The sequence below is a fragment of the Rhinopithecus roxellana genome, chromosome 14 (genome assembly GCF_007565055.1).
Source record: "Rhinopithecus roxellana isolate Shanxi Qingling chromosome 14, ASM756505v1, whole genome shotgun sequence".
Classification (NCBI taxonomy): domain Eukaryota; kingdom Metazoa; phylum Chordata; class Mammalia; order Primates; family Cercopithecidae; genus Rhinopithecus; species Rhinopithecus roxellana.
In genome coordinates this window covers 78,488,923-78,509,597 of record NC_044562.1, presented here as the reverse complement: position 1 = coordinate 78,509,597, position 20,675 = coordinate 78,488,923, and the positions used below count along the sequence as shown (strand labels likewise).

Here is a 20,675-nt window from a genome sequence, read left to right as displayed (position 1 = left end):
GACTGTTCTGGTTCAGCTGCTACCAAGGTTGTGGTCTGGCTTCCTGGGCTTCTTATGTGGTTCAGAGTTCTGTTGTCATATACTATCTGGCCATTCATGTATATTGTTTCTGAGACCATACTCTGGGAAACACGTGGTCCCCTGGTGGTGGTGAAGGTCCCTGTGAGCTAGGGACCATCTGTCAACACTCTTACCACTACTAGTGCCTATCCCTATCAGGCACTCGAAGCACTTAATAAAATCTTGCGAACGAATGAATGAATGATATGCAAAAATATTTGATACTGGCTTTAGCTGGAACAAGAAAATGAACTTTGTGTACCACATAGACATCCATGACTAGACTGGCCGTCACCAGAAAGGCTGCTCCTTCCAGCTACTATGCTCTAAATACAGTAACCTGAATCCTAGCACGACTGGACTTCGCCTTGGCCCCGGCTGCCCAGAGTTTTTCTCAAAGCTTCAACTTAACCCTGATGTGCTCACCAGCCCCAACGCGCCCTCCTGAGTGCTTTGCTGGGGGTGGGATGGCGTTTGTGGGAAAGGCCGGCTACTTCTGGCATTTCAAAGGCGCCTCCAATCCCTGACCTTTAGTTGTGCCGCATTCTCTCCGCTCTTTCCCCCTTCTCTGTCCTCACAATTGGGTCTGGGCTGGTGAAGCCTACTGACGGAGGGGAGTGTACACACACGCACACGCGCGCGCGCGCACACACACACTCATATATGGTGTAATTAATAATTCAGGACTCAGGTTATCTAAGAGAAGACGATCGACCAGGTGTGAGAAAGCGCGCGGGAGAGAGAGCGAGCCAAGGAAGGGGAAGGCGGCAGCACGAGCTGTCTCCTGGGGAAGCCGTCCCACCTGCTGTGGGGGGCGCCGCCGGGTAGGGGCCGAGCCGCGCGCACGCCCGCACGCCCCGCCCCGCTCGCAGCGCTGCCCGGCGACGGGGGAGTTCCCGCGAGTGGCCTCGCGCCCAGACCGCGCGGGGGGCTGTTCGGGTGGAGGCGGGGGAGCCGCCGGGACACCAAAATAGGAGCTGCCTGTGGGGTGGAGCGGCACTAGCTGGCGGCCTCCGAGCGCCTCTTCCAAAGATGGTCAGAGGGGCCGGAGGCGTCCCCGCTCCCGCTCGCTGCTAGCCCGCGGGCCAGCGCCGCGTCCCGAGCCCCGGCGGGAGGTAGGTGCGGTGCGGACCCGCAGTCCGAGGCCGGCCTGCGGGGAGCGAGCGGGGCCGGGCGCGTGGAGCGGGGCCGGGCGCTGGCAGGGAGGCCGCGCGGGAGAGGAGCATAGACAATGGCCGCGCGGGCGCCTGGCCGGGCCGAACGCGTTGCGCGGGGGCTGCCTGCGGCGTCCTTCCCACACCTGCACGGAGCGCCAGGCAGAGGGACGCGGGCACTGGGCCCGCGGGCAGCATGCGGCGCCCTCGAGTCCAGCCCCGCGCCTGGCCTCGGGGCGGGGCGGTCTCCGGGCGGGAACGTGGGCCGGGGCCCAGGCGCGGGGCGCGCGGAAACCCCTGCGGCGGGCGCGGGGGAGGGGGCGCGGGCTGCAGGGGCTGCGCCGGGCCGCCTTACTTTCTCTCCTTCCTTAAACGAAAGGGCTCAGGATTTCCCTTTTCCGAGACCTCTTCTTGTCCTTTTACATTTCCATCATCCCTTTCTTGGCATTTCGATGTGATTTGAAAGGGAGACGAGCTCGGGGAAAAGGTTGAATTGGGGACGAGCCGAGACAGCTGAGGTCCGGCCTCGAGTGGGGTGACCCTTGGACACTTTCCTTGCCTAGTGTGGGATCTGGTCTCCTGAGCGCCAGGCCAGGGTAGATTGCGGTGAATGGAATAGCAAATCAGTACTCTCAAAAGGACTACTGAAAAATCCGGGGGCATCATTTCAAGCCCTGAGCTACCCTGAATTTAAATTGACCACCATATAAATGATCAAACTGTCCATGCATTTATTATTTAGAATGCTGAACTTAGTCCAGTTTTGGAGTATATCCGATGCTAGTCAGTTATTTAGCATTGATTATTTGAGATAATGTGCAAAATTGAAAACACATTTGTTATTTCATATTTATTGCAGCCATGGCTTTAAAAGGACAAGACGATTATATTTATCTTTTCAAGGATTCAACACATCCAGTGGATTTTCTGGATGCATTCAGAACATTTTACTTGGATGGATTATTTACTGATATTACCCTTCAGTGTCCTTCAGGCATAATCTTCCATTGTCACCGAGCCGTTTTAGCTGCTTGCAGCAATTATTTTAAGGCAATGTTCACAGCTGACATGAAAGAAAAATTTAAAAATAAAATAAAACTCTCTGGCATCCACCATGATATTCTGGAAGGCCTTGTAAATTATGCATACACTTCCCAAATTGAAATAACTAAAAGAAATGTTCAAAGCCTGCTTGAGGCAGCAGATCTGCTACAGTTCCTTTCAGTAAAGAAGGCTTGTGAGCGGTTTTTGGTAAGGCACTTGGATATTGATAATTGTATTGGAATGCACTCCTTTGCAGAATTTCATGTGTGTCCAGAACTCGAGAAGGAATCTCGAAGAATTCTGTGTTCAAAGTTTAAGGAAGTGTGGCAACAAGAAGAATTTCTGGAAATCAGCCTTGAAAAGTTTCTCTTTATCTTGTCCAGAAAGAATCTCAGTGTTTGGAAAGAAGAAGCTATCATAGAACCAGTTATTAAGTGGACTGCTCATGATGTAGAAAATCGAATTGAATGCCTATATAATCTACTGAGCTATATCAACATTGATATAGATCCAGTGTACTTAAAAACAGCCTTAGGCCTTCAAAGAAGCTGCCTGCTAACTGAAAATAAGATCCGCTCTCTAATATACAATGCCTTGAATCCCATGCATAAAGAGATTTCCCAGAGATCCACAGCCACAATGTATATAATTGGAGGCTATTACTGGCATCCTTTATCAGAGGTTCACATATGGGATCCTTTGACAAATGTTTGGATTCAGGGAGCAGAAATACCAGATTATACCAGGGAGAGCTATGGTGTTACGTGTTTAGGACCCAACATTTACGTAACTGGGGGCTACAGGACGGATAACATAGAAGCTCTTGACACAGTGTGGATCTATAACAGTGAAAGTGATGAATGGACAGAAGGTTTGCCAATGCTCAATGCCAGGTATTACCACTGTGCAGTCACCTTGGGTGGCTGTGTCTATGCTTTAGGTGGTTACAGAAAAGGGGCTCCAGCAGAGGAGGCTGAGTTCTATGATCCATTAAAAGAGAAATGGATTCCTATTGCAAACATGATTAAAGGTAAGTGGAGATTATGTTTATTTTCTATTTTTTAGATGTCTGGGGCTAGGCCAGCAGTCTCACTTCTCTTGAATTTATCACTTTTGGATGCTATCTAGGAACTATAGTGAATTATACAAATAATGCTGCACAGAATGTTCCAGATAAAAACAGGATAGCATAGTTCCCAACTTTTCTGAGAGTTTTGAGAACTTATATTCAAGTCAAGGGCTAGATGAAGAGACACATCTGGACAGTTTTTCATTTTTTCGTGTTCTTTTTTTATTTTTATTTTTATTTTTATTTTTTTGAGACGGAGTCTTGCTCTGTCGCCCAGGCTGGAGTGCAGTGGCCAGATCTCAGCTCACTGCAAGCTCCTCCTCCCGGGTTCACGCCATTCTCCTGCCTCAGCCTCCCAAGTAGCTGGGACTACAGGCGCCCACCACCTCGCCCGGCTAATTTTTTGTATTTTTTTAGTAGAGACGGGGTTTCACCGTGTTAGCCAGGATGGTCTCGATCTCCTGACCTCGTGATTCGTCCATCTCGGCCTCCCAAAGTGCTGGGATTACAGGCTTGAGCCACCACGCCCGGCCCCTTTTTCGTGTTCTTAAATTTGCACCCTTTTAAATTCTGCTTTAAAATTCTGCTATTCAACTTTTTTCCACTCAAAATACGCTGATCAGCTTTCAAGAGGTCCTTCATTCAAACCTTGGAAGGTTTGGTCCCTACAGGATGTAACAAAGTACATTCTTCCAGGAACTAGAGACAACCTCTGCTTTTGCAATTCAGTCCTCTCTGAGAGGGGCAGACACCATACTCTCCCTCATGTGGCCCACAGAACCTGGCACACCCCTGGGTCTCGGTATCTGTCTGATAAACACTATTTTCTTCTGTGTTTGGCGATTTGTTAGCCTTACTTTCCTTCTCTCCCACTGGAAAAAAAGTTGAACCGGAATCTTATTTCATTGTATTTATTCATTGGTGCTGAGGAGCTGTACAAAAACAACTGGTAGGTTGTTACCAAATTTGTATCATTTTGTCCCAAATGTTTCTTCCCAGGCTTTTCTGTTTCTTTTTTAATGCTAGTGAGAGTGTGGGAATTTGACCTGGTCTGGAAATCTGACCTGGTATGATCCTTGGATGACAGGCAGGAAGCCGAGAGGCAGAACAGTCTTGGGATCAGGCATGCTGCCTCTGAAGCTAAACTGCCTGCATCCAGATCCCTGCTTTCCTCTTACTTGCTGAGGAGCTCTGGCAAATTGTTTAATCACCCTGTGCCCCCGTTTTGTCATCTGTGTAATGGGGATGACAATATTACCTAGTCTCGGATCATTGAGAGGATTAAATGAATCTGTGCTTGTGAAGTGCCTAGAAGAGTGTGAGCATGCTATACACAGAGTAAGCATGCTATAAATGTTAGGCATGATTGTCCTGAATGTCGGTATTGAAGGACATGTCAGCTCTGATAGAGCAGAAATTCATTTCATGTTAAGTCATGACCACTGTCACACCAGGGTGGGAGAAGGTAGCGGAAAACCCGGTGCTGTTGCTCCCCTGGTTTTTGGCTTTGCCTGAGCCTCACCACTACTTGCCGATTCCAGGAGGGCTCTGAATGTCCTGACTCTTCTGTGAAAGAAACAATGAAAGTCCATATATTTAAGCAGCTATTGTAAACTAGCAGACATTTCTGATTCTGTTTTTTAAGGATGATGTAACAGTTTCAGTGGTTTTGTGGTTCAGAGTATATGTCTTTCTTTCTTTCTTTTTTTTTTTTTGAGATGGAGTCTCACTCTGTCTCCCAGGCTGGAGTGCAGTGACGTGATCTTGGCTCACTGCAACCTCTGCCTCCCAAGTTCAAGCAATTCTTCTGCCTCAGCCTCCTGAGTAGCTGGGATTACAGGCATGTGCCACCACACCTAGCTAATTTTTGTATTTTTAGTGGAGATGGGTTTTCACCGTGTTGGCCAGGCTGGTCTTGAACTCCTGACCTCAAGTGATCCCCCAACCTCAGCCTCCCAAAGTGCTGGGATTACAAGGGTGGGTTCAGAGTATATTTCTTTGAGAATGAAAGCTTATTACTGTACAGAAATTTTTAAAATTTATATTTAGAACAGTGCTTGCTGAAAAGAAAAATGCTGTGATGGTGTGTCTATTGTGAAACAAAAGCCATATGTGTGCTTGCCTTAACCTTGAGTGGAGAGGGAGACCCTCATACCTCAAAGTCCTCCCTCACCTGCTAACTGGGTCTGAAATTCCAGTTTTGTACTGTGAACTCAAAGCTTTGATTCTTGTTTATATCTAGTCATCCCAGGGAGAGGTAACACTTTGCCAGTTATGTGCAGTTTTGACTAATACTTGTTTTGGTGGGTGGACGCATACAGAACTTTTTTAAAACAATTTTTAAAGTTTTATTTTTAATTTTTTAAAATAGAAATGGGAGTCTCACTATGTTGCCCAGGCTGGTCTTGAACCCCTGGCCTCAAGTGATTCTCCTACCTTGGCCTCCCAAAGTGCTGGGATTATAGGTGTGAGCCTCCACACCCAGCCATACTGAACTTTTAGATTCCTGTTTTTCGGTAGAAAGGATGACTTTTTTTCAGTTCGTTTTATTTTGTAGACTTGGAGTAAATTAGCAGCTTTCTCTGGTAATGAACTTAATTTGGGCACAGTCAAATTTAAAATTTATTTCCTTTTTTGGTCCTAGACCCAAATTAAGTTCACTAATGTACGGAGAAGAAATACATACTTGGCTGTTTAGGAACTCCTAAGTCTTTATTTTTTTCCATTATAACTGCTCTACTTATAAACCCACTTTTATTTTGGAATAGAAAGGAACAAGAAGACTGAACTGTATCCTGCAAAATAGGGCTAAGTAAAAGTTGGTGGAAAGACAAAACCAGCATTTTCAACTAAAATGATCCTCATCATCTTTCTTCCTTTTTTCATCTTCCCTCCAAACCCATTTCCTCCCCCTCCTCCTCCTGCTTCTTTTCCCCCTCTCCCTCCCTCCTCATCCCTCCCCCTTCCCCTCCCCCTCCTTCCTCCTTCTTCCTTTTCCTCCTCCTCCTCCCCCTCCTTCCCCTCCTCCCCTTCCCTCCACCTCCTCCTCCGTGTTTTGGCATCAGTGATTCCAGTTTTCCCAGCTCAGGACCTCAAAATCAGTCTGGTTTGCCTCTGCCTCAGTCAGTCATCAAGACTGTGTGTTTTACCTGTCTCTTTCCTCTATGCTCTTCCCTCCATACCCAAAGCCCCTTCAAAATCAGGCCCTTGAGACTGCCCACCCTGGCCAGTAACTAGATCTTTCTGGTACCTGTTCTTCCTTTGTTAGTCACTATATTACTCTGTTTAAAAATCTTTAAATTCTGGCTGAATTAAATCCAGATTCTTTGTTGGGCATCAGTATCCTTTGCTATATGGCTTCAACTTACCATGCCAGCCTTGAAGTCCCATGCAGCAACCCCCAGTGTGCCATCTGGCCTGGTCAAACTGGGCTACTTGACATTGTCCAGTAAGCCTTTGCACTGGCTTTTCCCTCTGTCTAGAATGGCCTCCTCTCACCCATACCTGCCAACTTCCTACCATCACCCAGGTCAAATTCCACCACCACCTGCTGTGATTTCCCTTGTCAAATGCAGGGTTTCCTTGCCCTGACCATGCCCAGCAGTTCATCTGTCCCTTTTTAATTGTGTTTCTTCCATTTTATACCTAGTGTTCTAATTGCAGCCATGTGCCACTTAACAACAATGGGGATATGTTCTGAGAAATGTGTGATTAGGCAATTTTGTCACGTGAACATTATACTTACACAGCAGGCTATACCATACTAATAGTATAGCCTAATACACACCTAGGCTGTGTGGTATAGCCTGTTACTCCTAGGCTTCAATCCTGTACAGCATGTTACTATACTGAATACTCTAAGCAATATAACACAATGGCGAGTCTTTGTGTATCTAAACATAGAAAAGGTACAGTAAAAATACAGTATAAAAGATAAAAATGGTAGACCTATTTAGGGCAATTACCATGAATGGAGCTTGCAGGACTGGAGGTTGTTCTGGTTGAGTCAGTGAGTGAGTGGGGAGGGATTGTGAAGGCCTAGGACATTACTGTACACTACTGTAGTCTTTAGTTTTTACTTTTTTTGAGACAGGATCTTGCTCTGACACCTAGGCTGGACTTCACTGATGCACACATAATTCACTGCAGCCTTGACCTCCTGAGATCAAGCGATTCTCCCGTCTCAGCCTCCTGAGTAGCTGGAACTACAGGCATATGCCATCACACGTGGCTAATTTTTTATTTTTTGTAGAGATGTGGTCTCACTTTGTTGTCCAGGCTGGTCTCAAACTCCTCCTGGGCTCAAGTGATCCTCCCACCTCACCCTCCTAAACTGTTGGAATTACAGGCATTACTGTAGACTTTGTATAGCGTATAAAAATATTTGCTTTATCCTTATTCTATAAGCTTTTATATATATTATATATATGTAACTTATTTATTGATTTTTTTACTTGTTAAACTGTTTTGTTAAAAAGTAAGACACAGACACACACATTAGCCGAGGCCTATACAGGGTCAGGATCATCAATGTCGGAATCATCAGTATCACGATGTCTTCCACCTCCACATCTTGTCCCACTTGCAGACTTTCAGGGGCAATAACAGGCATAGAGCTGTCCTCTCCTATGATAACAATGCTTTCTTCTGGAATACCTCTTGAAGGACCTGCCAGAGGCGTAGATTTATTTACACCAGCATCACCAGAAACACATGAGAATGCTTTATGTCATGTCTTTTTTTTTTTTTGAGACAGAGTCTCGCTTTGTCGCCCAGGCTGGAGTGCAGCGGCCAGATCTCAGCTCACTGCAAGCTCCGCCTCCCTCCTGCCTCAGCCTCCTGAGTAGCTGGGACTACAGGCACCCGCCACGTCACCCGGCTAGTTTTTTGTATTTTTTAGTAGAGACGGAGTTTCGCTGGGTTAGCCAGGATGGTCTCGATCTGCTGACCTCGTGATCCGCCCGTCTCGGCCTCCCAAAGTGCTGGGATTACAGGCTTGAGCCACCACGCCCGGCCTGCTATGTCATGTCTTTAAAACAGCTACAACAATATCACTAGGTGATAGGAAATTTTCCACTCTATTATAATTTTACAGAGGTCATTGTGCATGGTGCATGGCTGTATTTGTGTGCACGTCTCACCCTCTCTTAAGAGCACAAGGAGCCTTCTCTTTTTGTTCTTTTGTCCCGTATAGCACTTAGCACAGTACCTTGCATTTTACCATCAGTAATAACAAAAACAACAATAAATTTAGCCCAGTGTTCACTGCAAAAAAGAACAAAAGATCAATCTAAAGATGTGATTTTAATTAATACATAGGTGTGGGAAATGCTACTGCCTGTGTCTTACATGATGTTATCTACGTCATTGGTGGCCACTGTGGCTACAGAGGAAGCTGCACCTATGACAAAGTTCAGAGCTACAATTCCGATATCAACGAATGGAGCCTCATCACCTCCAGTCCACATCCAGGTAACAGAAATACTATCTCAAATAGTATATGTTGTGATGCAGTTTATCAGCATATACGATGGCTAAAAATGGGCTGGAAATAGAAAATGCTGATTTTATTGTAGACTATACATGGACAGAATTAAAAGTCTCAGAATATTCATATATATCCACCCAACAATAATCACAATGAGATTCTGATTGGGTCACATCTACAAATATTTTCCCTGATGTCTTTATACAGTGCACATTATAAGTCTATGTGGTCAAAAATGTTAGCATCTTTACAATTTTTTTCCACTTAATTCTTTTTCGTGTTTTCCTTTCTGTGCCATCTTTCATTTACAACATGAATTATATAAAACACAATGTTCATAAGTGGCTGAAAAGCACCATTCTGTCAAATAGTCAGAAAGGGTACCCAGTGATTGAAGTTCAGCTAGAGATTGTTTCCTGTTTTAGAAGCATGTTCTTTCTAGGTTTCACTTACTATTAAGCACTCACTCCTACAATGTGCAGAGCCGTATGTTGGCCTTACCTTAACACTCATACAGGGAACATGCTGTCTGCCCATAAGGAATGGCCTGCCTTCTGGAATGTCTTTTGTTCTTTGACTTGTCTCTTTGTGAAGAGCTCAGAGGGAAGCACGGGTTTTAGTCTGTTTCAGTTATGCCATAGGGTTAAGTTATTTTCATTAGGAAAGATTCACATCATCATACCACCATGTTACCTTCAATCATTTTCCATAGAGCAGCAGGCTTCGATGTGGGTCAGTGGAGAGGGTACTTGAAATTCCAAGCTGGAACCATCTGTGAGGACTAGTAATGCTTACATGGATCAGGCTAAGTGCTTCATATGTGTATTACCTCAGATTCTCACTACAAGTCTGTGAGCAGGTATTGTTTGTCACCGTTTTACATATCTGGAAATGGAGGCTTAGAAACAATAAGTAACTTTTCCAAGGTCACAGTTTCACCGTTTGAAAGTGGTGGACCAGGATTCAAAATCTGGCAGTCTGATTCCATGACTTGTGCTTAAGGGGGCAGACTCTCCTGCTTTCAACCAAGGCAGCTACTTCCAGCCCATACATCATCTATCCCATATGATAGTTCAGCTGAAGCACACCTAAATCTGGTGCTGCATCTCCATATGCCCAGGCTTTGCATGAGAAGAAACTTCAGCCACAGGCTTCCCTGGCTCCAAAGACGTCATGGAATGAGTAAGCTTCTGCCTCCTAGTAGCCCAAATGGACCATCCCAGACTCCTCACCACTTTCTGCTGTGATCAATGAGTTATAATGGAAAGGAATAATAACAACTCATAGTGAGTAATAGCTAGCATTTATTTAGTCGGTGTGTGGCAGGCACAAACTATTCCAGTAATTTTACATGTATAACCTGTTTAAACCTCAAAATAATTCCATGAGCTAGGTACTGTTCTTATCACATTTTATAGGACACTGAGGTACAAAGAGATTAAACAAATTGCCCAAGGTTAGCCAGCTAGTGCTTATTAGAACTGAGGTTCAGACCTAGACAGTCTGGCTTGAACTTCACTATTAGCTCACCTGAACCTCATGTTAACCTTAGGAGTTAGATGTTACTCTGCCTATTTTTTTTTTTTCTTTTCTTTTTTTTTTTTTTTATTATACTTTAAGTTCTAGGGTACATGTGCATAATGTGCAGGTTTGTTACATATGTATACTTATGCCATGTTGGTGTGCTGCACCCATCAACTCGTCAGCACCCATCAATTCATCATTTATATCATGTATAACTCCCCACTGCAATCCCTCCCTCCTCCCCCCTCCCCATGATAGGCCCCAGTGTGTGATGTTCCCCTTCCCGAGTCCAAGTGATCTCATTGTTCAGTTCCCACCTATGAGTGAGAACATGCGGTGTTTGGTTTTCTGTTCTTGTGATAGTTTGCTAAGAATGATGGTTTCCAGCTGCTACTCTGCCTATTTTGTGGATAGATTTATCTTTACAAAGAAAATCCAGTGTATGAAAAGTCAGAATTCATAAATTAGAGGGCAGTTATTTATATTATAAACTTAATGTATATGTCATTAAGAGGTTCCCTCAAAAATAAGTTTCCCATAACAGATTTCATATAGCTTGTTAACTACCTGAAAAGGAGTCTGAGAAACAGTGTCACTTTGGACTTAATCCTAAGTATTAATAAGCCATGGCAAATTAAAAATCCAAAATAAATGTTAAATTATAGTATAAATCAATGGTAACATATAATACACATCCATGTGTAAAGTTTTGATTTACGTTGAACTTTTTCCTGATGAAACAAAAAACAGATTTTAAATCAGTACCTTGCATGATGTGTTCTGTTTAGCTTTCACATTCCTTAAAATATTTTTGAACTGGCTTGTTACCAATATTTAAAATTTAGGAGATTTCAAATAAAAATCATGATTTCTGTCCTTTAGAAGAAATGGGAAGACCCGGCAGCCTTGGATGTATTCCTTCTAGGCAGCAGTCATGGGACCCGGGGGGCAGCTGTTCCCTTAAATGAGGCTGTGTGCTCTGTTTCACCATAGTCCTTCCAATTCTCCTCACGTCACTGACCTAGGGGTCCTGTGCCATTGTTTTTCTTGCTCCCGGCTGGCTTCACTCAGCTAGTCTGTTAAATCCTTAAGCTCTTGAAGGCTGTGCATCTGCATCCACTGAATTATAGCAAGGTTTGTTTCTTATGGATTTTAGCAGCACCTCCTGAGGAATTAAAATGTCATCCTTGAGTTGACCTCATAGAGATACATTACTTACACTGAGAAGAAATGACTACTATTATTATTATTTTTTTTTTTTTTTTGAGACGGAGTCTCGCTCTGTCGCCCAGGCTGGAGTGCAGTGGCCGGATCTCAGCTCACTGCAAGCTTCGCCTCCCGGGTTTACGCCATTCTCCTGCCTCAGCCTCCCGAGTAGCTGGGACTACAGGCACCAGCCACCTCGCCCGGCTAGCTTTTTTTTTTTTTTTTGTATTTTTTAGTAGAGACGGGGTTTCACCGTGTTAGCCAGGATGGTCTCGAACTCCTGACCTCGTGATCCGCCCGTCTCGGCCTCCCAAAGTGCTGGGATTACAGGCTTGAGCCACCGCGCCCGGCGACTACTATTATTTTTTAAAGATAATATAAGTATTATATTTTATCTTAACCCCTTTAATGGGGTAGTTTGTATAATTGGAAAACACGAGACTGTAGTTACATTGAATTCAAGGTGACATTTATTGAGACCCTACATTGGAAAAGGTAGGATTCTGATAATTATATAAGATGATTAAGTGCTAGTCTCTACTACCATAGGAGCTCAGAATCCGGGAGCAAATATACATACATAATGGAAATACAGGATAGTCTCTGCTAAGTTCTGTAAAAACAAGTGCTATTGAAATTGAGAATAAAGAGAGTGTAAGTCTAATGAAGGGAAATCTGACCATCTTAGAATGCTTCCAACGGTGGGTGGTTTTGATCTGGGCCTTAAAGAATGGCCCCAGATAAGGAAGGTAGTTCTTGAGGAAGGGTTTTTCTGGCAAGAAGTCAGTCCAGTGGAGGAAGGGGGAAAGGAAAGTTTCAGGTGTATTTCATTACCTGGGAGTAGACGTGAATGAGTGGAATGTAAGAGGGTAGAATGGAAGATCGGATGGGAGAGCTCAGTTGGAGAGCATGTCATGGAGAGCTTTGAATGGCAGTCTGGGTAATTTTTTTTGTTTGTTTTTTGAGATGGAGTCTTGCTCTGTTGCCCAGGCTGTAGTGGAGTGGAGTGATCTCAGCTCACTGTAACCTCCACATCCCAGGTTCAAGCTATTCTCCTGCCTCAGCCTCCCAAGTAGCTGAGATTACAGGCGCCACCACTATGCCTGGCTAATTTTTTGTATTTTTAGTAGAGATGGGGTTTCACCATGTTGGCCAGACTGGTCTTGAACTCCTGACCTTGTGATTCGCCTTCCTCAGCCTCCCAAAGTGCTGGAATTACAGGCGTGAGGCACCGCACCCAGCTCAGTCTGGGTAATTTTTAAAATGCAGAATCATCAAAGGTTTTCAAGCAAGAGAATGATGTGTGATCAGGTCTAGGTTTGTTTTTTGTTGTTGTTTTGTTTTGTTTTTAAGACAGTCTCGCTCTGTTGCCCAGGCTGGAGTGCAGTGGTGCAATCTTGGGTTCAGCGATTCTTGTGTCTCAGCCTCCCAGGTAGCTGGGATTACAGTCATGCGCCACCACGCCTGGCTAATTTTTGTATTTTTTTTTAAGTAGAGACAGGGTTTCACCATGTTGGCCAGGCTGGTCTTGAACTCCTGGCCTAAAGTCATCCACCTGCCTTAGCCTCCCAAAGCACTGGGATTACAGGCCTCAGCCACTGAGCCTGGCCCAGCTCTGGTTTTAAAAAGAGAACTCCTTTTAGGTAGATTGGGAGAAAGACAGCAAGGGGATCTACTAAGACTATTGTGTTTAACCAAGGGAGAAATGCTGAAAGCCTGAAGAAGTGGTAGAAGTAAAAAGAAGGGCTGATGTGATGAATGTCATGGATTCAACAGCTGATTGCTTCCTTGACTGACAGCATACAGGAGATGAGGGAGAGAAAGGAGTTGACGGTCATCTCGGGGCTCTGGCTGGTTGTCTGGGAGAATGGGGAGTACTGAAGGAGAAGCTGACAGGAAGGGAGAAGAGGGGAAGTGATGAGCTCAATTTTATAGTTTAGAGTGAAGGAATCATTGGATAACCCAAAAGAGCTGTCCAGCAGGCAAAGGGAAATGTGGGTCTGCAGCTGAGGAGGAGGGAGATAGCTGAATGTAGAGATCTGGGTATTGTTTGCTTGGATGGTGGCTGTGGGTATGGGGATGAATACAATGCCTTGGGAGGGTGGGACCAGCAATACAGCTATGGGCGGAATCCTAGGAAACGGGCAGAGTTGAGGGATAAGCTGAGGAAGAAGAGTGTGTGAAGAGCGGAGAGGAAGCAGTATGTGATAAAGAAGGACCTGTGGAGAGCTGTGTCAAGTAGAGAGAGAACTTTCCTGGTGCTGCCATTTATTTACCTGCCTTGCCATTGGCAAGTAGATTAAGCTCTTGGGCCTTACTTTCCAGTAAAATCAGGAAGTTGTACTACATAAACTTTACAGGCTCTTCAATGAGAAAATATATTAGGAAAAAAAATTGAAATCATTTCAAATGGATGTGTGGTTTTCTCTGAATCCCTCTAGCTGTTTGTTCATATCACTCATCTAACACTGAATACAGACTGCCGTGTGTTGATGTTTTATGCTTGTGTGCAAACTTTTGAGCTGTGACAGATGGCGTCACTCCCATTCTTGATTATTCATTTGTTCACTCATTCACATCTAACATATCTGCTGTGTGCATGCTACATGCTACTATATACACAGTGCCAGGAGCACAGTGAGCAAGGCACAGTCCCGGAGCCTCAGTGGCTTAGAGGGATTAACCAACAAGAAAAAAAGCAGTTACAACTCAGGAAGAAAAAGTTCCTGTCAGCAATAATAGAACATGTGTTGTATTTGAGTAAAAGAGAAAAAATAATTAGGAATCACTTTACTTTAAATATTTTTACTGGCCGGGCGCGGTGGCTCAAGCCTGTAATCCCAGCACTTTGGGAGGCCGAGACGGGCGGATCACGAGGTCAGGAGATCGAGACCATCCTGGCTAACACGGTGAAACCCCGTCTCTACTAAAAATACAAAAAATCTAGCCGGGCGAGGTGGCGGGCGCCTGTAGTCCCAGCTACTCGGGAGGCTGAGGCAGGAGAATGGCGTAAACCCGGGAGGCGGAGCTTGCAGTGAGCTGAGATCCGGCCACTGCACTCCAGCCCGGGCGACAGAGCGAGACTCCGCCTCAAAAAAAAAAAAAAAAAAAAAAAAAAAATATTTTTACTGCTATAGGAAGACTGAGATGGCTTTCTTAACATATGAATCAAAAATTGGGTGTTTTGATGAACTTTGAGTAATTTAAGAAAAGCCTAGTAAGTGATGTTGAAGCACTTTTACCAAATGATAAAATTTTTGAACTATCATTAATTTTCACAATAACCATTAATTGAATGATTCATATAATTGATATAAGCAGTGTTTCACAAGTACTTGAAACAAGTAAATCCTATAAAAATTCAACATATAAATAACTGGAAAGTAACAAATGAATTTTTAAGAAGTAGGATAATTATTTTCTTGGATGTCAGTAACTTGAGAAAAATATGTGGAAGCAAAGCAAAAATGCAGTCTTCTAAGACTTTCCTTAACTGTCAAAACCTAGGGAGGGCCTGGCACAGTGGCTTACACCTGTAATCTCAGTGCATTGCTTGAGTCCAGGAGTTTAAGACTAGCACCTGGGCAACATGGCAAAACCCCATCTCTACTAAAAATACAAAAATTAGCCAGGCATGGTGGCGTGCACCTGTAATCCCAGCTACAGTGCACACCTGTAATCCCAGCTACTTGGGTGGCTGAAGCGTGAGAATCACTTGAACCCAGGAAGCAGAGATTGCAGTGAGCCGAGATTGCACCACTGCACTCCAGCCTGGGAGACAGAGTGAGACTCTGTCTCAAAAAAAAAAAAAAAATTGAGGGAGAACTTTACTGATAAGAAGTTGTCTTCCACTCCTAAAGAGGAAATCGCTTTTTGTTTGTTTTTTAGAGACAGAGTCTCACTGTGTTGTCCAGACTAGCCTTGAACTCCTGGGCTCAAGCAGTCCTCTAGCCTCAGCCTCCCCAGTAGCTAGGATTATAGGTGTGCACCACCACACTCATCTGGAAATCACATTTCTGATTGTATTATTCTTTCTAAAGAGGGGCTTGCTTATTACAAGCTTTCCTTCTATGTTATAATTTGAGGATACATTGGGACACAAGTGTACAAAGTACAATTCATTCATTATTCAACAAATGTTTATTGAATTCTCACAAGGTGTCAGACAGTTCCCATTCTCCAATTAGGAATAGATTAGTGGGCAGGACACAGTTCCTGTGCTGCCAGGAGGGACAGAGAGACGATAAGAAACACACCTGGCCAGGTGTGGCTCACACCTGTAAGCCCAGCACTTTGAGAGGCTGAGGCAGAGGAGGATCTCTTGAGGCCAGGAGTTGTAGACCAGCCTGGGCAATAAAGGGAGACCCCATCTCTACAAAAATACAAAAATTAGCCACTTGTGGTGATGTGTACCTATAGTCCCAGCTTCTTGAGAGGCTGAGATGGGAGGATTACTTGAGCCCAGGAGTTTGAGGCTATATTGAGCTATGATTATGCCATTGCTCTCCAACCTGGGTGACAGAGCAAGACCCTGTCTCTAAAAAAGAAAAGAAAAGAACCATTCCAGATAATGAGAAGTGCTATGGAGAGAGTTAAAACAGGATGATGTAGAGATGCCTGACTGGCCACTTCAGGCTTGGTGGTCAGGGAAGGCCCTTTGAAGAGGTGAGAGTAAGATAAGACCGGAATGACAGGAAGGATGCAGCTGTGCAGAGACCTGGGGAGAGGAGAGACTTCAAGGCAGAAGGAACAGCTCAGCGATAGTGCGCTAAATCTTTCCTTGCTTTAATTTGAATGCACTGACAAATCCTCCTCTTCCTTTGGGGCGAGAGGTATTTAAGTGTAATTTTATGACTGTTATTCTCAGAGAGTGAACTGACAGGCTAGGAGTGATGATAAAAGCGGGGGTGTGGAAGAAACAGGGCAGAGACCAGGATGAGGCAAATGAGGTGCTTCAGGCACAAAATGTAAGGCCACGCGGTGCATCTGACTCACAGAGTTCTGCCTCCCTGCATTTTGCACCCTAAGGACCTTGCTAGCCTTACTGTTGTCACAGCCCTGGGAAGAAGGGAGACGTAGAGTTGTGAGATATCTTGGTGCTTTGAAGATCCAGCAGGTTTGGGTGTGGAGAGGGAGATAAAATGGAAAACACTAAAATAGCCTAGGAGGACCCCCCCATATACAGACTTCCAGCCCCAGGACGCAGATCCCATACAGCAGCCCTCCGCCTGGGGGCGCCCTTCACAGCTTCTAAGGATGATAGACTGTCATGCCCCACGAGTCTGGGTGTGTTTCTTTAGCTTCTTGAGTTCGTAACTGGACTGGCAGTGTGAGAAGCATACAAGGCCACCCTATGTGGCACCTGTGGCAGCAGGCATACCAGATTGCATGCCACTGGTTAAGGAGACAGCTGCCAAGACCTGAAGGGACACCACTGCTTATCAAGTGTGTCTTTCTATAAGGATTCTACTGCTACCGTCTTTTACACATAGGTGTCAAGTAAAAGGTGTCTGTGTTGGGAAATTCCCAGAAAGGTGATCTGTTGGGTGAGTTTCTCCCTGGCCTCCTACGAAGCCAGCTTAAGGACAAGCTGAAGTATAATGGCAGCATGGCAGGAACAGACCCTCTGAATTAGGTGACGGGGAATGATTTTCAGCCTCAGTGTTGCAGTATTGCGTGCCAGAATCAAAATGCCACCACTCACCTATTTTTTGTGTGCTGAATTGTAAAGGATTATTACATTACCACACTGTGGAATCTCTTTTGTTTGTTATCCTTTAAAAAATTGCTCTTTTCTTTTTCTCTTTTTAAAAGAATATGGATTGTGCTCAGTTCCGTTTGAAAATAAGCTCTATCTAGTCGGTGGACAAACTACAATCACAGAATGCTATGACCCTGAACAAAATGAATGGAGAGAGATAGCTCCCATGATGGAAAGGAGGATGGAGTGCGGTGCCGTCATCATGAATGGATGTATTTATGTCACTGGAGGATACTCCTACTCAAAGGGAACGTATCTTCAGAGCATTGAGAAATATGATCCAGATCTTAATAAGTGGGAAATAGTGGGTAATCTTCCCAGTGCCATGCGGTCTCATGGGTGTGTTTGTGTGTATAATGTCTGATTGAATCTGCAGAAATGACCAAGCAATCACTGTTTTGGAGTATAGTTTAAAATGCAGGGTTTGAAGTTCCTTACCTGGCAATTGTGTCTGGCACATGATAGGGGATCAGTAAATTGTAATTCCTAACCCCACTCTACTTCCAAATGTGGTGATTCATGGTCAAGAAAAATCTTATGTATATACACAGTTGAATCAGTGGGATTAATACCTATAATCTCTGCTTTTCAAAGGTAATATGGAATATTTGACACCTGGTAAAAGGTGAACTACCTTTGTAGTGAATCTTTTCCTCTTGGTAGCATCAACACTGGGGATCGATCAGAACCATTCTGTGAAATGAAATGTTTCTCAAGAGCCTATGATATAGTAGATAGCATATATTAAGATGTCTGGCTGGGCATGGTGGCTCGTGCCTGTAATCCCAGCATTTTGGGAGGCTGAGGCAGGAGGATCACTTGAGCCTAGGAGTCGGAGACTAGCCTGGCGAGACCGTGTCTCCAAAAAAAAAAAATTCCATTTAGCTAGCAGGAATTTGAAATTTAAAGAGGGAATCTTCTCTACCTCTACAAAGTCAATACTTTTTTCACCTTCAGAATTATTTAGAATGTGGATTTACTTTGTCTAGTTTTTTCCTTTATAGTGTAGATAATTTATTGTTGTTATTCTCTATTTACTGACTACCAGAGATATACAAAATACTGTGCAAAAGATTGTTACTGTTCAAAGAGTTTACAAACTAAATTTAAAAGAATGGCAAGTCTGAAAAATCGATGAGAAGATAGTCAAATATTTGTTTATGCTAAGGACTGTTTTTAATTTTCAGCTTTGATGTAAATTGCTAGTTTAGGTGTCTTTAGTTCAAGCATGTTAGGAAATCCTCTTTATTCTTAAATGTAGATACATGTCTGCATATATGATTGAATTTTAGAGCCAGAAAGCATGTAGAGCAGTTGTGATTAGTAGAAAATACGTTGACAAGAAGATATTTGCATTTATTTCCCAATGCTGCCACTAACTAGATTTTGTGACTTAAGTCATTTAACCTCTCCTTGATTAGAGTTTCCTGAACCATGCACACTGGCACTGCAAATCACAGATATGCCTAGATACGGATCCCCTCACCCCTTACTACATCCAGAGGTGGCCTGAGTGACTCGAGCCTCTGGGCCAGAACCACCTTTGTCCATTTTCCTCAGTGTGCCTACAGCATTGCTTTCCATGTGTGCCATAACCGGAATAGTTGGGATGTGTGTGTTGCTTAACTCTTTTAAACCATTAGTTATCTGTGAGACCATCTATTCCACACTCTTCATTTTTTAAAAAGAGACAATGATTATTTTTAACTTTACTGAAGTTTAAAACTACCTAGCACTTCTGATTTTTAAAAAAAAAATTTAGAAGGAAAATTTTAATGCATTTATTTCAGATGGCATTTTAAATAGATACAAGCCTTTGGAAACACAATATGGTACTATATAGCAGGGGCTATAAAAATGGCCATATCCTTTGCCTCATAAATTCTACTTCTGTACTTTTAACCTTAAAAGTAATTCAGAAAAAAGATAAATGCATGAAGATGTTTATGTCTGCATTCTTTATAAAAACAAAAATTGGGGAAAAAAATCTCCATGTCAAAGAAGAAAGTGCGATAATAAAAATAGTGAAGTATTGTCCTGCCATTCAAATAATTATGTGGAAGTCTGTAGAAACGTGGACATGTTTGATATGGTAAGTAAAATGAGCACAGTACAAAATAGGATGCATACTATGATTGTGACTTTGTAAAATCTTTATGCATGTGGAAGGTAGTATGCAAAACAAATTGATTGTGTTAGTGTAGCCGGATATGGAATGACTTTATTTAAATATTTTCTTTAATATTAATTTGTATTTTCAATAAAAATAAATCACTGTACATAGTAAGACTTCTTGAATTTGGGCTGATTGGGTTGAAGGATAGTCTGAATTAATGAAAACAAGTGAATTAGACTAGCAAAATCTGTAACTGAATTGTAGACTATTTTATTGCTCTGAAGAACATTTAGCAATTAATGCTAGAACTATTATGCTGCCCAGTAGTGCTTTAGAGATCCACTTTATGGCATAGATGAGAAAAATTGCAGTCACCTTCCCCTCCTTTGCCAGTTTATCTAGGTCCTATCAACTCCTGAGTCAAGTCCGGCCTTCTCTGGAAAGTCTTTCCTATTTCAGCCACAGTAAGACTCCCATTGTCACATTTAAGAATTGGTCATTTATATGTGGGTTGTGCATCTCTTGGCTAAGTTAGAGATTATGGACCGCATCTTATTCTTGGCCTTCTCGAGATCTAGTATTTCATATGTATGTCCAGCATACAAGGATGATAGTATGGATTATTTTTACAGAAAAGCATGCTGGAGGTACTTGAAGGATCTTGAAAATAGTTTGTAATCTGAGGTATTTAATTTTCAGCTCCTATTTTCTGTTTGTTTTTTGAATTTTTTTTTTTTTTTAGTAGAGACAGGGTTTCACCATGTTGGTGAGGTGGGTCTTGAACTCTTGACCTCAGGTGATCCACCCATCTTGGCGTCCCAAAGTGCTAGGATTACAGGCATGAGCCACTGCACCTGGCCTTTTTTTGAATTTTTAAAATGCTGTACTTTGTGTCAAAGGCTCCTGTTTTCTGTTAAAAAACAAAACAAAACATTTTTGCTATGAATTTGTGCACAGCAGAAAGAATTTAAAAAGTGTACAACTTTCTGTCAATGTTTTCAAAATTGAGGTCACTGCAGTATGATGAAAAATATTTTACTAAGGCCAAACACTTTAGTAATCCTAGCCTGTAATCCCAGTACTTTGGGAGGCCAGAGTGGGAGAATTGCTTGAGGCCAGGAGTTCGACACCAGTCTGGGAAACATAGGGAGACCCTATCTCTACAAAAAATAAAAAAATTAGCCCAGCATGGTGCATGCCTGTAGTTCCAGCTACTTAGGAGGCTGAGTGGGGAGGATCCCTCGAGCTCAGGA

General features: G+C 43.5%; 1 protein-coding gene across 1 annotated transcript; it reads left to right on the top strand.

The window, feature by feature from the left end:
- Positions 1-914: 914 nt before the first annotated feature.
- Positions 915-18,168, top strand: LOC104655046 (kelch-like protein 23). Its single transcript, XM_010354433.2, has 4 exons — positions 915-1,175; positions 2,074-3,288; positions 8,647-8,799; positions 17,360-18,168. The coding sequence occupies exons 2-4, from the start codon at positions 2,076-2,078 to the stop codon at positions 17,668-17,670; spliced, it is 1,677 nt and encodes a 558-aa protein (XP_010352735.1). The 5' UTR covers positions 915-1,175; positions 2,074-2,075; the 3' UTR covers positions 17,671-18,168.
- The last annotated feature ends 2,507 nt before the right edge of the window (positions 18,169-20,675 follow it).